The sequence below is a fragment of the Coloeus monedula genome, assembly GCF_965178545.1.
Source record: "Coloeus monedula genome assembly, chromosome: 1".
NCBI classification, from domain to species: Eukaryota; Metazoa; Chordata; class Aves; order Passeriformes; family Corvidae; genus Coloeus; species Coloeus monedula.
The window spans coordinates 38,092,285-38,108,290 of record NC_138781.1 but is presented as its reverse complement, the minus strand read 5'-3'; the positions used below and the strand labels follow the sequence as shown (position 1 = coordinate 38,108,290).

At 37.9% G+C, this 16,006-nt stretch overlaps 1 protein-coding gene across 1 annotated transcript in view; it reads left to right on the top strand.

The window, feature by feature from the left end:
• The window catches only part of ZNF385D (zinc finger protein 385D), a gene marked incomplete at both ends in the record, with an annotated part of 414,505 nt that overhangs the window by 271,423 nt on the left and 127,076 nt on the right, over window positions 1–16,006 (top strand). The window contains one exon of the mRNA XM_082298863.1: window positions 12,248–12,390. Within this exon, the coding sequence (XP_082154989.1) occupies window positions 12,248–12,390 (143 nt within the window). The remainder of the gene's footprint in view (window positions 1–12,247; window positions 12,391–16,006) is intronic.

Here is a 16,006-nt window from a genome sequence, read left to right as displayed (position 1 = left end):
GAAACTGTGTTCCAGCATATCATATGACGTGTTTATCTCTGTTTAAAAAGGGAAAAGAAAAAAAAAGTAAAATCATTTGAATTGCACAAGAGCAGCATGTGATTGCACTAAATGTTTGGCAAAGATGTAATTTGAATATACAAGAGAGTTATAAAATTATTACTATTTAAGTATGCTATAACATGTCCTATATCAACTTTATTAAAACTAAATCTGTGACTGGATATAGAATTTGCAGAAGACAACAGTTTAATTGATTCTGGACAAGGTTCAGATTTCTCCCATTGATTTCCAACATCCCATTCTTTTATTTCCATTCTTATTTTGCCTGCTGCCTTCTTACTTTCTCTTCTTTCCCCTCCACATTTCCCTCTTCCAAATCTGATGTGAATTCCTTGTCCTTAGCATCATCTTCAGGGTTTTGTGCGCTATTAGCACCAGCTCTCCTTTCATGGTTCCCTTGCTGAACTCAAAGCTCTGTCCTGCAGTGCAGAACTGCTTATCATTTGCATCCCTAGCTTTTTTCAGATGGATGAAGAATGGCTGGCCAGTTTATCAGGACAGCAGAAAGGTTCCTAGCAAGTCAGGAACGATCTGCAAATTCGTGGTGAATTCCTCATCTCTTCATGCTGTAAGGCTGCTGTGTTGTTAGCGGTCACACTTTTGTCTTGTCTGAGTGTTTAACTTGAACCTGAACTTTTTGGCAGTGAGGCAAGAAAGCAACATCTGATGGCACAGCTCCATTAAGATATAAGCCGATCTCTGTTGCTTAATGCTGAAGGGAGTGACTCTAATCTAATCTAATCTTCAAGTACTCAGGTACTTACAAGACAGGGATATTTTTCTCTCCCTGGTGCAACAATTGACATTCTTTTTTTTTTTTTTTAATTGCCTGCTGATGAAAATCCAACTATAGTCATGGCTGACACAGTGCATGTGTGATTTGAGATGGCATAAAATTCTGTTCTAGTAAAGTTCAAACTTAATAGTTAACTAAATATTTTAGCCCTCTCTTCCCCTTGTCTCCGTGGGGACAGCAAACTGCCAAGCACTGTCTATTTTTCCTTTGCTTCTCAATACAAATCATGGGTTGCCTGCTAGGATAACTTCAGTTTTGCATCAACTTCTTTTTTCAGAAACTCTTGTTCATAGAGCCTCAGGCTCTTGCTTTTTGCACAAACAGCTGTATCTCCTGAGGACTGAACTTGTTTTGTTTCATTAAAGTATAGTAGAAGTTTTATGAAAAGTAATGGGTTGGGGTTTAGAGACAGTTAGGCCATGTGATCTATCAGGGTTTTTTCTGGTTTTACAACCTGAGAAAGAAAGATATTTGTGTTTGCTGTTTTGGTTTAATTTCCTGTAAGAACTTCAGATATTTCATTCAGAGTGGGAGTTAAGATATTTCATTGTTGGAAAAAGTTCCTGAGCCAAATAACTTAAAGTGGTTTTAATTTAGGAATACATATATACAGGAAAAATGATGATATGATCTATAATTTATCTTAACAAGTATCTTTCAAGCCACCATAAACTGAAAAGTTCCTTATGTCTAGAAGCCTGTCCTGTAAAACTCACTTCTATCTACTGTGGCAGTGCTCACTATGCATTAGTAAATCCTGTGCTTTTGGTTCCACTCTACTTTTTCTACTTACACTTTTGCTTACCTATTAAAAAACATAAACCTAATAGTTTTAAACATGTATGTGTTTGGGGGGGGGGGGTTGTGAATCAAAAATTTTGGGACTGTGGTAGTTTCTGATGTATTATGAAAGCATTTATGCTGTTATGCATGGAACAGAAAAATGAAAAATGGGTTTATTTCAATAAGTATGCGTTGTTCTCACATACATACACACAGGCAGGCCTGTGTATGCAACCCTGCGAGGTTAATTCAGGAGGAATCATGGTCCAAGCTCTGCAACACTGGCATGGGTTGACAGAGGTATTTTCATGTCCGTTGTTGTGTGCTGCCTTTAAGACCAACAGCCAAGTGCAGCTGCAAAACTGTAGATTTTCTGTCACTTTTTTCTCAATGAACCTCTCTCCTTCCTTCCCTTTCACGCTCTCTGTGGAGCTAGCTTTGAGTTTGCTCTTTTGGCTTGGATTTTGCCATCCTTCTCTTAACGTCATCACTCTCTGAAGTCGATCTACCTGTTGTTCAGTAAAGCAACATAGGTTTGACAGCTAGCAGAAGAGTGAAGTGATATCCTGCAAACATGCAACGACTTGGCATTAAGTTCCACTTACTTTGCACTATGCAGTTACAAATGTGTAAAAACATTTTCCAGTGAATTATTAATGCTAAATGGAATTATTAGTGCTAAATAGAAGATGCATTGCTACACAGAACTATCTTCATATGGTTTACTAGTGGAGCATGTCCATTTCATGATATTAGTTACATATTTGTCTCAGTCATACGCTTGTTTCCTTTAAAGACATCAGAAGTTAATCGTTATTTCTTCCCCAAGCATGCTTTTGAAAAATGGCTCTTTTAAAGCTGATAATATATTAATCATAAAAATGAAAAATTCTTTGAAAATCTGTTTGCAATACAGTTTTCTTCTGATTAATAACCCTTGGAAATTTGTGCTCATTATACCATAAACATGACCTTTATAAAACCATCAGAAAAAATTCAACTGCAGATTATGCCAGGTCAAAGACTTTTTTAAATGTCAAAAAGTGTAAAGCTTTAAAATTAATGTGATTTTTATAATGCTTGGCTGACGCTTGTATTTTTGCTTAGCTTATTTATGTATGGTGGGGGTTTTTTGAGACTTTGTGTTTAGGATCTACTGGGAGACTATGACCTCAGGGGAGCACACTTTGTGATACACCTTAATGCCCTTCAGCAGCTTCTTCCTTGTTTTTCAATGCTTAGATCCAGTTAGTTTGTAACTACATTTCTGCTGGACCTGATCTGATAAGATCTGGTATCTCTCCAGTAGAGGCTACAAACCACATACTGACCCACTGGTTAGGAGATATCCATGATGTGTCCGTAAATAATGGTGCAGTCAGTTTAACACTGTCAGAAAATATGGTTATAGGCTGAAAGGTGTCCAGAAACACTGTACATGCAGTTTTGGGGAAGTGCACATTTGTAACACTGTGCCCTTCCTCTAACTTCATCAGGTTGTAGTGCTCCTCTGAAAACACCCATGCTTCCCACCTTAGCTTGAATCTGAATGTAAACCTTTTTGCTGCAGGCTGGAAATCACGCTGGGGGGCTGCTCTGTGTGGGAATAACTAGCCAAGATGAAGACCTTACCATCATGAAAAGAAAAGGGAAAGCTGTCTTTCATAGAGAATCATAGAATGGGTCAGGTTGGAAGGGACCACAGTGGGTCATCTGATCCAACCTCCCTGCTCAAGTGGAGTCATCCTAGAGCACATGGCACAGGATTGTGTCCAGATGGTTCTTGAGTATCTCCAGTGAGGGAGACTCCACAACATCTCCAGAAAATCTGTTCCCGTGCTCGGTCACCCACACACTAAAGAAGTTCTGCCTCATGTTCAGGTGGAATTTCCTGTGCATCAGTTTCTGCCATTGCCTCTTGTCCTATTGCTTGGCACCGCCAAGTAGAACCCAACTTCGTCCTCTTGACACCCTCCCTTCCAACACTTAGTTATGTTGATGAGATCCCTTCTCAGCCATCTCTTCTTTTCTGGCCTGGCATTACTGCATGGTGGTAGGAATGTTTCTGTACATTTCTAGCTCACTCTGTGCAAGGCAGGCTTTTCATTTCCTTGGATTCTCTTTCTTACCAAAGAAAGTAGAAAGTAGTATAAAACATGAGCAGTATGGGAAATAACTGTAAGATAGAGCTGGGGACACATAGTTTGCTGAAAGAAAATAGAATCATTAGTGCAGGTGTAGACTCATTGGTGAACTCATCTTCCCTCTAGCATTTATGGCACCGAAGGAAGAACAAGTTTTGACATTTTGTGTGAGATCATTTAAGGCTAAGTGAAAGCATGTTCAGTTTGCTATTAGCCTACAACCAGGAAAGGATATTACTGTGCTCAGAGCACTGAATTTGAGGACCTAGAGCTCAGGTCCTTGGTCTGCCGCAGATTCCTGCGTGAGTTTTGAGAAGAAGACTTTTGCTGTCTGTCCTAGGTTCCTAGCTGAAGAATTGGGATAATTTCCTGCCAGGTAGAAGTGCTCAGAGAATTAATACTGGAATTGCATGGAGAAAAAAGTAAGGCTACTGGGTATTTTATGTTTGAATTTTTTTTTAAGGTAAATGGAAATTAAAAGCTCTTTCATTCTCAAGAAGAGGAGAGCTGAGGCTCATGGGCATTCTAGTTTGTTTTCTCCAAAGCCATAACTTCCAGTCTTGGGCTTTCTGATTCTCTGGCATTTGGCATGGTTGGTACTTGGTATGGACAGCTGGTAATAAGCATGCTGACCAAACTGGAGAATTTCTCGTTGTTTCCTTATACTAGAAACAGACAGAACTTTACAGAAAGTGGAGCATACATTTTGGATCATTTAACTTTCAGTGATCCAACAGTTTTCAATAGGGAAAAATAAAATCCAAATTTGTCTGACCAACTGCAATAAAAGCCCAAAGGATTCTGAAGAGCTCAATTAGGTAGGTCATGTTGCTAAAATAAAAAGCTAAGTCTCTGCCCTTGTGCAATTTAAAATTCATATAGGATGTGGCCCATAGTGAGGCAAATTCCTTGCTTGACAGTGTTAAGTACTGAAGTTCAGATCATGGTTTTTCAGTAGCTGTTATGTAAAAAAACCAAAACATAACACACCAGTATTTTGTTCAGTAGAGTGTTTCTTGTGGTCCATAGCATATTCTAGATCTGGGGCAGAAGAGGTGGTACTCTGTGGGGTTATTGGGGGCTCTGACATTAATTAGCCTTGTGGCCTGAGGTGGGTAAGATCCGCACAATGCTGAGCACTTCAATCCCATTCAGTCAGACTGGACTTCACTGTCTGTAAGGTGGGCCCACCTGCCTGCAGTGCAGATGAATGACGGTAAAGGACCAGGAGGGAAGAAGGTAGCAAAATGGGAGCAGAAAGCTGAGCTAGTTTAGCAAAGTAAAGGAAATAATGACAGGAGTTAATGGGTATCAGAGTACTCATGCAAATTTGTCTCTGCATTTTCCCAGTCGAGCATCGTAATAGTAGTTTCACAGGTTTCTACTAATGAAGAAATGTACTCTTCTGTACAGCTAGAGGAGTACATTTTTCAATCAAAATTATTGCTATATACAATCTTATGTTTTTCAAAATGTTAGTAGGTGTGAAAGAAAAGACTTTAAAAGACATTATTTGATGCATAGCTGCAGGCTTCTAAAACCAATAATAACAATAAAAAGAATTATTTTTCTAAACTAGTTCACTTCGCAGGAACCAGAGAAGAAATATTTTCTCTAGAAAAAATAATGCTTTGAATAGCAGTAAATGACCAGAGTTGATTCAAACTTTCCAGGTGAATAGTGTATGTGCTGAAAAATTCTGTCTATAAATAAACAGTGGGTACTGACTGGTGCCAATCTGGGGAAAAAAAAAAAAGGAAGAAAATATTTTTGTAATGAGTCATTTTGAATTGTCATTTTGTCATTTTGGATCTGGATGCTTGAAATTTGCTAATATTTAAATAATAAAAGCAGTTAAGTATCTAAGTAGGAACTATAAGGTATTATTTTGGGTGAAAGAAGAGTTTCATCTGACATGACGGTGGGGTTTTTCCCCCCTAATTGTTTCTGTGTTTTGATTTGGCCACTGAACTGAAAAATCAATTACTCACAGATCTCCACAGCTGAGACAGTGTTGCATTCATCCTCTTCAAAGTGACTAGCCACTGCTAGCATTGCTATCAGCAAAACCTGTGAAAGGAAAGCTTGTATGGCCACACAGTGTACTTCATCCTCAGGACAGCCAGCAGGATCGAGGCTGGTGTGGTTGGAGGCCCATTTTGAAGGCTTTTCTTTTTGAGTGGGCTTAAAATATTTAATACAGTTGGGTTTTTTTCTTTCTTTTCTGGATCTAAGAGTGATTAGATGTAAAAGTATTGTGTTTAAATGCAGATACTGTATTTTTTAAAATTTTTTTGAGATTATTAAATAATGAAAACACTCTCCAAAAAGAGTCTGTGAACAATACAGAAGTCAAAAGCACTTTAAGATTCTCATTTCCCCTTCCAAAAGAAATAAATTTTAAAAAAGAAATAAACTAATCAAAACAATAAAAAACCCCTTTCAAGAAGCTGAGTTCAAACATTATAAATAGATTTTTCTGAGCAATAAATTCTCCGGAGGCATCACTTCATTTTTTTACACCTAATCTCCTTTCAGTTCATATGTAATAATATGTAACCTATAAAAATGAAATGTTCAAAATCACAAGTTTATCTGTTTATGCACCTAAGAGATACAGGTTACATGTTAGCTAATTTTCTGTATGCTGAGTTCATATTTTAGTCACTGTATTGCAATAACTACAAATAAATAGTTTGGTGATAAGTGGGGCTCAGTTTTCCATGCCAGGTTAGATCATTGAATTATGAATTATCACTTGTTATGGAACTGAATTTACCTTTAAAGGGACAATTCAGCAGTTTTTGAGAAAAGTATCTGTTGTAAAAATGAAGATTACCATACAGTGATAAAAGGGAGTACCCTAGTGACTATGGGCCATGACGAATTACTTAAAACTAATTCCCGAAAGCTACATCTACAATTCATGTCATATTTTCTCTGTTATATCCCAGAGAAGTTTATTCCTTTGGTTTTGGATGTCTTAAAATTTCCTATTTTATCAGATTCCCTGAAAATATAAATGTGATATCTGGTATTTTGTATCATGAAAAAGCATTATTCATCATGGATAGCTTGCTATTCTTAAATGCTTGTGTCTTTATTGTCTTTCTGAAGAAATCCCTCCAAATACACCTTTTCTTTGGCCCACTAGCAAACTTAATTCATAACAATTTAAAAGTTGTAGCTAATATTGAGTTATCCAAATGTAAGCTTTTTAATATTTATAAGCTAGACCAGGAGCTCCCCACATATCCCTTCCCTTTAATACTTCAAAATAGCCTGAGTCAGCATTCTTGAAAATTTTCTAGGAAAATTTGGCTTGGGGTCTCTAGGATATGTAATGCTTGTTGCATGTGAACTGTTAGATATTAGGATTAATATTTAAAAAAATATTAATGCTATCTTTTGAAGTTATCTTTTAAAGCTACCTAGAAGTCAACTTTTCAGTTGGAAATGTGTGGTACTTTCCCAGCTTCTCCACTGAGTCATACCATCCAAAAGGTTCTCTAAGATTTTGCCAAGATAGAATGTGTGTATTTTCTTTGATCTCAAATAAGTTATGGAAATATTAAGAGATGTGTGAGATGGGGTGTAAAACATGGAAATATCCATATCTTGGAGAAACCACATTATGATCCTGAAAACCAACTCAGACCCCAGGAAGGAAGGGAAATGGTACATTAGTTTAGTGTCTTTGCTGTGTTCAAAATGGCTGTGCACATGGTCAGAAGGAAAAAATTGCAGTGTAATGAAGGAATGAAAATGGAATTCTGCAGAGATTTGCTTTTTCACTCAGTGTTTATGGTGGCAATAGTTAGTGATGGAAGAACTGCAAAAGATTTAGATTAATGGGGTATTAGTTTAGAGTTTCTGCCCAGTTTACATTCTTCCAAATTTCAAATGCATTGCAAAAAATTATCTACATTTTTGTGTCTGCAAAATCTGAACTAGATTCTTCCTTAGGAGAGACTATTTGATAATGCATCTTGTGATTCTTTTTCTGGAAACTAAATCTGCAGTTAAGTGTAAACTTAAAGGATTGGGAATGAGAGTGTGCATGAGGAAAGACTGTGCAGAGAAAGATGTAACATAAATTCATCTACAGCCAAGTCACAAAATATAGCAACAGGTGGTTGCCAAATTGTTGAGCTGTTTGCTAGGGAACCTGAAGAATGGGGATCTTGGCCTCCCTGAAAAACATTAAGGAAACTTGCTATTTATTAGCCTGTATGTAAAAATCACCCTGTCCTGTGATGCTTGTTTAGGGCTATTTTCTTTGGTTTCCTTTGTGCATATTCAGTCTTTGCAATTCTCTTATTCCAGATTTTAGGGTCACTACTTACAGCTGTTTATGCTCTTTACCTAACACTGATCCAAGGAAAATTTCAGGTGAACTGAGCACAAAAATTTGCATGGGAAGCCTTCTTTTCAGTAAGTGCTGTTTCATTGAAAGCAAAATTTCCTCCAGAAGGTGTTTGCTTTTTGTAAAGAATTGTCACAAAAAAAAAAAAAAATTGTTAAGATTAAAACTTTAGCATTTTTAAAGACATATGGCTTCTTTTTTTTTAAGAATGATTCTCATTTTAAAATGTATTTTCAGTTCCATAGTGAAACATGGTCTCTAAAGTCAAAATGGAGTGGAGGGGAAATGGGGCAAAGGACCAACACCAGTATTTGTTCCCATTCTTACTCAAAACAAATAAAATGTGCCAATTCCATATGAAGTGGACAGTTCGAGGCAGAATGGGCAGGAATCATCTCTTCATCTATTTCTGCCATATTCCCTTAGTTCAGACAAGAACTGTGCAACAGTCTTGTGCTGATGAAGTTCATATCACCAGTGGTTTCAGAAGGAGAACCCACTTGACTGGGCTGTGTCACCAGGAACATGAACCTCATGTTGCACACATGGCTTTGTAGCACGTAGGCTGTCTGTGCCCAGAACATGGTGTTGTATTGCAATGCAGATTACCCAGTGGCCGGGCAAAATGTCTAGTCCCAACTGGAGACACAGAACTGCACCCCTGTGCAAAAATGCACAGTTTGATTGACATTGGGGGAGTTCTCAAAAACAGTCTCAATGTGATATAGGAAGAGGCAAAGGTTTGTGGCAAGCTTTTCTCCAAACTTGTATGCTGACACTTTGGGTGTATAGCCAGTGTCTCTGTCCAAGAGATTATCTTGCCTGTGATTTAAATTGCCTGAAAATTGAAGAAACAAATGTTTTCTTCAGACTTGGTCAAAATGCTGAGCTAATTAAGCTTCTGTGTTGTAATATTCTTCGTCTCCCTCCAAAGAAAATTAAGGTATCGATATCAACATGAATTTCTCAAATGTCTGAACATTCATGTTCTCTTTGGAAAGACAGTAGACACTATCATCATTAACTTGTAAGACTGGAATTAGAAGATACACTAGTATCCTGCCATTTTAAGTAAATGTAGCATGCTCCTCATAAAGACAAGGTTGTCTCTCTGAACTTCAGGTAATAATATAACAATAACAATAATAATAATAATACAGAGCATCAAGCACAGGCTGTGAAAACCTATCAGTGTTGTGGGATTTTATCCTAGTTTTATTGGTCGGTGTTTTCCAACCCTTGCTAGTAGAAAGTTTGTGAAAAGGCTGTCACTGAACTTTCACCCTCATTGTGCATTGATCAGCAGTGCTGCATCTGCTCAGGGAGTGCTATGGAGGTCTTTGTGGAGAAGCTTATCCTACACAACACCAAAACCATTGTAAGCAAATTTTATAGTTCTTCCCTGTGATCCAACATTCAGTAACACTTGGAATTTATCTGTGTACACTCTTCAAGAACTCTTCCCTGTGGGCTTCTACCCCTCTCCATCCCTCTGCTATTGGATTAGGTGTGAAATAGTTAACACTGGCATTCTCAAAGGTTGTCCAAGCTAAGCTGAGTCACAGAAATGGTTGCCATTGCTTCAGTTTTTCTGCTGCAGATTCTAGACTACAACTCTGTTAAATGGAAAGAGAAGCTAATTTTTGCAGCCATAAACATTAGAGAATTTTTTTTTTAAGCAAAGGCTCAAATTTCATGATGCCTCTCACATGCTCCATCATTTAGGGACATGTCTGACACTATTGAAAAAACAGAGAGCAGCTGTGCTCCTGAACATACTAATTTTCTGTGCCACTGTAGCCAGGACTGTGGTAGATTTTAAACTCTGTTCCAGAGGCTCTGAATCCCAGCCAAGGTCCTGCAGAGCTGGCTGGATTTTTCCATTTAAAGCTTGTTCTTGTCCCCAGATGGCTTTGCATTGCACTGGCTGGCAGCAGCAGGTGTGTGAGTGCCGAGTCATGCCATGAAGGATCACAAAATAGAAATATTTCATCCTTCATGGCGTGGTATCTTAGATGAGTTTGGGATACCAATGCTGTTGCTCTAGGTAATCTGAACCTGTGAAGCTCTTCTCCATAGCACTGAGAGACCCAATGAGCTGTGTCCCTGAGCACAGGTGACATTTCTCAGTCCAGTTTACATTTGCATTTGTGAGTTACAGAATATTTAATTAGCTTCAAATTCTTTGCTGTTGCCAGGCAAATGCACACCTTGAAATTTCTGTGTGATTCTGTACAATCTCAGGTATTTTTTCTTTTAGTGGGAGTGACTTCTTCCTTTAATGATGTGTGAAAGTTTTACATAAGTAAAGTGAAGTATTTCCAGCGTGTAAAAAAGTACCTTTATGGGTCTCCTATTCAGAGGTAGTATGATTGGCATGTTCAACACTACCTTATCATCATTCTGACCTGTAAAATTTATTTTTACAGTGTTTTTGTGATAATGTCGTGGGAATGTAGCAATTGCCAAAGCAATGGCAATCAAATACTTGATAATTCTGTACTGGTGAGCTGTGGAAAGCAGAGCTGCTTGCCCTCTGCATTTCTCTTGCCTATATCTTCAGCTGCTGCATTCAAAGACTGATTTCTTATACACTTACCTTGAGGTACCATGTAGAAACTACTCCAAAAATGGCAGTTATTCTTCGCAAAAAAACTATCACAAGATTGCAGTGATCCCTAATCCACTACCTTTAATTTACTAGTGATTCTTAGTGAAACTCTTCACAGAGGAGTTGAAAGTTGGCAAAATTACAGTCTTTCAAAATTTGGCTCCAGCTGATCTTATACATAGAAACACAACTTGGATGATATTCTACAACTGGTTAATTAAGTCCTGTGTGGATAGCCCTCAGTTAGATGTATAATATGACAAACCTTGTTAGCAAATTTGCTGGCCAAATGTGGAGAGATTTCATATATCATTTTTGACTATTTTATGTTTGGGCTCTTAAAGGATGTATGCAATTTGTCTAATGAAATATCTGTATGTATGAGACTTAAAAAAGAAACCAATTTTGGATCTCTCCTTCTGTTATCTGTCTGCCTGTGTCTCTGTTCAGTGAGTAGGGTAAAACTCCCCTTACTTTTTTCAGTGTTTCTTGGACTCTTACCAGCAGGTTTTTACAGTCTGTTGCCTGCCTCTCAGATTAGAAGAACACTGGCATATTTTAACAGTTTCCTAGGATCCAAATAGTCTTTAATTAACAGGGAATTGATGTTTTGGAGTGCAACCAAAATATAGGAGACATTGAAAGCAGAGAATGAACTTGGATCCTTCCAGCTTGTAACTGGCTGTGGCCAGGGGCAAACAAATAAGCAAAATAGGGTCCGCTGCAAACAGGTAGTGCCTTATTGGTATGCAAAGGGATTTCTTCATTTGCATTACGTTCCCACAGAGCTGGTGGTTAGCCGGGAGGAGCTTTCTGCTGCACAGAGTCTGAATCAGCTCCACCCCTTGCAAAGAGCAGAAAGTGTTCATCGGTACCTTCCCATAAACAGAATTTCAGTGGCTCCTGAAACTGTTATTTTTAGGTTTGTATTGATCAACTATTGAGGCAGCAAGGTATGTTGTGTTTCTGAGGTTTAGGTTTAAACTGAAGCGGTTGGCTCCATGAGTGAGCATTTAATTAAAAAATCAGAAGTCTGCAAATAACATGACTCTTGCTGAGCCGAACAGCAAGTTGTTCTTTTACTTTTTGACTAATCTGCCTTTGTAGGGTTGAGCAACAGGGTAGGATGAAGCCCTGAAATTATAAGAGAATGAGACAAGCTGAACCTCTCAAGGGAAGTTAGACATATGCTGAACTATTGTTCCAGGTTATCCATGGAAAGAAATGGTTTATAAGGTAATTCTAATCATGATAGACTGAAACCTGAAGCAATTGCTGGCAAAGAATTACAACCAACTCAGTCACTGAGTCAGCTGTGCTTTTTTTCAGTAACGCAGTAATCTTTGGACAAGTCAAAATGTATTTGTTTGATCCACTGTTGTCTTTTTGTTATTGCTTTTTGTGTGTGTGTGTGTGTGCTGGCTTTTTCCCCTCGCGCTAAACACAGCACTTGCTGAATGCCTTCTGTCTCTTTGTACGTGCAGGTGGTACATGCCAGAGCCCTGCTCTTCCAGCCCTCGTGCGTCCTCCTGCACCACCCTTGCAGCCATCGCTGGATATTAAGCCGTTCCTTCCGTTTCCTCTGGACACTGCCGCAGCAGTGAATCTCTTCCCCAACTTCAATGCAGTAAGTACACCCCGAACAGTTACGGGCCACCTCACCGAGCCACAGCTTCCACGGAGGACTCAAGAGGGCACAAAGCAGGATTTTATGTACTCCATTAAACCTGGAATATCCTCTCCCTTACTGAGGGCCAAATAGCTCTTTCAGAAACGCTGATAGGCCATAAATTGAAGCCTACCTCAGAGTTAGTCAGAAGAAATGTAGAAGGAAAAAAATTACATGTTCCCAAGTGACACACAATAAAGTTTCAGGCCATATTCAGTCCCAGGGCTTGTGGATTTCCCACAGTAATTTAGGACGTGCAGAGATTCACTAACTTACAGTTCACTGCAACTTTCAGACAGGGAAAGTGTCAGAGCAATGGGATTCTACATCCCATCTTTAACACACTTCTGGAGAAATACTAAAAATTTACAGAGCCTAAAGAAGAAAACTCCTTTTTTTTTTTTAAAGTAAGAATGAGAACTAATGAGTGTTAGCTGCTGTATGAGCTATTCAATGGCAAACAATCCAGGGTATTTTTTACAGGTTAAGATGTGTTATTTCTCATGTCTTAGGTTTAAACTAGGATAGATTTCTCCTTTATTTTACTTAGTCATGCTATGTATGATTCTAGAAATCCCATTCCTTCTTTAGTATTTTATTTCCTTTGCTGACATATGTCATCAGTGTTACAATTTTCTTGTTTCGGGCTGAGATGATTAATGACTGAAAAGAAAAAAAGGGGTTTAGGTTGGCTTTACGTTAATTTTGACTTTATAGAATTATGCCCCTTTTCAATTACTCTCGGATGCTCTTTTCCTTATTTACATATACTAGATATACAAAAAACACCTCTTAATAGCATGTGTGCTTACCTACTTCGAGAGAGACACAGAGGAGGTGGAATTTTCCATTCCAAACCAATTCTAATTGACATGCAGAAATCTTAATTAAAATAATTAAGAGTAGTAAAAGAACATGTGCATTCTAGAAACAATTTGTAGCAATCAATAGAAAATTTCTGTAATTAAATGTTTATTTTTTACCTTTCATAGAAGTTCATTTTCCTTTAAAGTAATTAAAATAAGCTAATCATCAAAACTATTTATACAGTCTTAAATTGAAGAAGTTCACAGCATTAATAGACAGAGAAACTACAAGCTTCAAGCCTTAAAATGCACAGAAATAATATGTCAAAGAACTACTGTAACAAATAAATTTTTTAAATTTTAAAAAGTGTGTTAGTATGCAGCAAGGTTTTAAAAAGTGCTGGGTTTAGCCAAGTTACTGATAACTCATAATGAAATGGATGCAACTTTAGACTTATTTAGTGTGCTTTAAAGTTGAGGTCTTTCAACAAGCTGTGCCTTGCAATCACTGTTTGTAGTTAATACAATAGGCCAGCTGAATTTTTAAATCTATCTATTAGAATTTATTGTATTTTTTTTCTTCAGGATTTTCTGTAGTTCAGAGTCTTCAGATTGTTTTGCTAATTGTTTAGTTATATAACTGAAGTGGAATTTTAATGATGAATGTTAATTGTTAATCCTGTGTTACTCCATAAATTTCCAGTTTCTTTCTACTTAACACAGACTGCTTTGCTACTATAATTATTTTGAGGGAGGGGTGGATAAATCATGCTAGTATTAATTTGGAAGTAAGAAAGTAAAAATAGACTTGTATCAAAACCATGTTATTCCTGAACATCATTTTAGTAGCATATAATTTCGTAAGAGCACTGGTAAAGTAAGCCTAGTTTTCAGGAGTGAGACTTGAAGCCCTTTTTAACAGCACTCTGAAGTCTGTTCCCATGCAAAATACTGCTTCCTGTGATGTGTGGCCATCTGCCAAGTCCACCTTGGCAGATATGTCGGTCCTGAGTGTGAGGATGCTGTCATCAGAGCTGCTGTCACCTGCCTTGCTGCTCATAGTTTATGCCTTGCAAAGTGACCTTTGCCTCCTCATCATGTGTGCTGACGTGCAGCATCATCCTCTGTGTTCCCATTTTCTTTGTGAACAGAACATTATTGAACGCTGCTATGTTTAGCTCATATGCCAGGGATGGTTAGCAGCAACCTCCAAATGTACAGACTGGCTGAGGAGTTTTGCGTAGTTCCAGAAATTCTTTCCAAGCTGACGAAACTTTTGGGGACACGTCAGCTGCTGACCATTATCAGCCCAAGAAGAAGGTAACCCACAAATCACATTAGACCTTAAACAGAAATTCTCACAGGGGCTTCAGTATGTGAATGTGAGAAAACCAGTGTTTAAACAAAAAATTATCTTTGTAAAAATGCATCTTCATGAACAATTGATGATGCTTTAGCTGTTGATGATGCTTTATCTTCTTAGACTTCACTGACAATCCTGCACAGTGTCATTGGAGAATCATTTATGCTCTGTGGCTAAACCCAGGTCAAGCAGGTGGTCCATAAAAGAACACCTGAACTGGATGTTCTCTCTCATGTTGTCAATAAATTAGCATTTCTCTTGATTGGGACATCAGGGTCATAAATTGTGTCATAGGAAATGGATTTCTAAGGACCTCTTGACCCACATGCAGTTCCACAGGAACAAATGAGTTTGGCAGCATGTCCGGACTACTTCCCAAAAGTCTAGAGGGAAGTCCAGAGTTTCGGCCTTTTACTGGCCGCTTTTCAACTGGCTTCACTTGAGAACAGCATGACCAAGGGGAAACTTGAATAAAAGTTCAGACATGTTTCGGAGAAAATAAGTAGTCTCTGGTTATTGCAATCCTAATCAGTGTGAGAGTTTGGTTATGACGGACACAGGCATCTGAGCTAATCAGCCTAAGTTTCTTTACAAAATATAATGGAGAAAAATCAGCAATTTCTCCAATTTTTGCATGGATAAAAGTGCACAAAGGTAGCTTGCAATGCAAGCTATGTGTCTACTTTGGCATGAAGTGAAGCGAACCTGAAAGTTCTCATTCATCTATTCAGACTATAATGAGGGCCTGGCTCAGCTGCATCTACATTTAGATGAATCCCCCATTATGGGACAGGTCATAAGCTATTCACAGCTCATATATTAAATTCCACTCAGAAATCTGATGACAGAAGTGCTGACATTGTATTGTATGTTTACAGAGGAATGCTCCCATTTATTAAGCAGTTATGCTTCTAATTTTATCTAAAGACAATCTTCAGGGAATTTGAGGATTCAGATGAGCTGGATAGAAATATTAGGAGAGGTGAAAGCAAAACTAACTTACCAGTGGAGAATGTCAGACATGTATATAGGAACTAATAAAACCAGATACTAATCTTAAGTATTGCAAATAATCCTAGTAAGGTGTATTTTATAACATTTTTCACTCAATTTCAGTTTATTATGAACATAAGATTACTTTATTTGTTACTGATGATTTTGCTCTGAAACAAACTCAGTTTTTGCTGTCTGTCTCTGAAGAAAATATTCAGCACTGATTTCCACAAAGGCAAAAGCTATCATTGCAGCTGAGACTAGAAGAGATAACATGGGGTATGCAAACCTTTATCGGTAATATCCCCAGACACAGAGTAGAGGGAAAAGTAAAATCTGAGTAACCTGAGAAAAGTTAGGGAGATAATGTTTGAACCTTTGAACCATTCAGTTTCAGGAGGAACATTTTCTA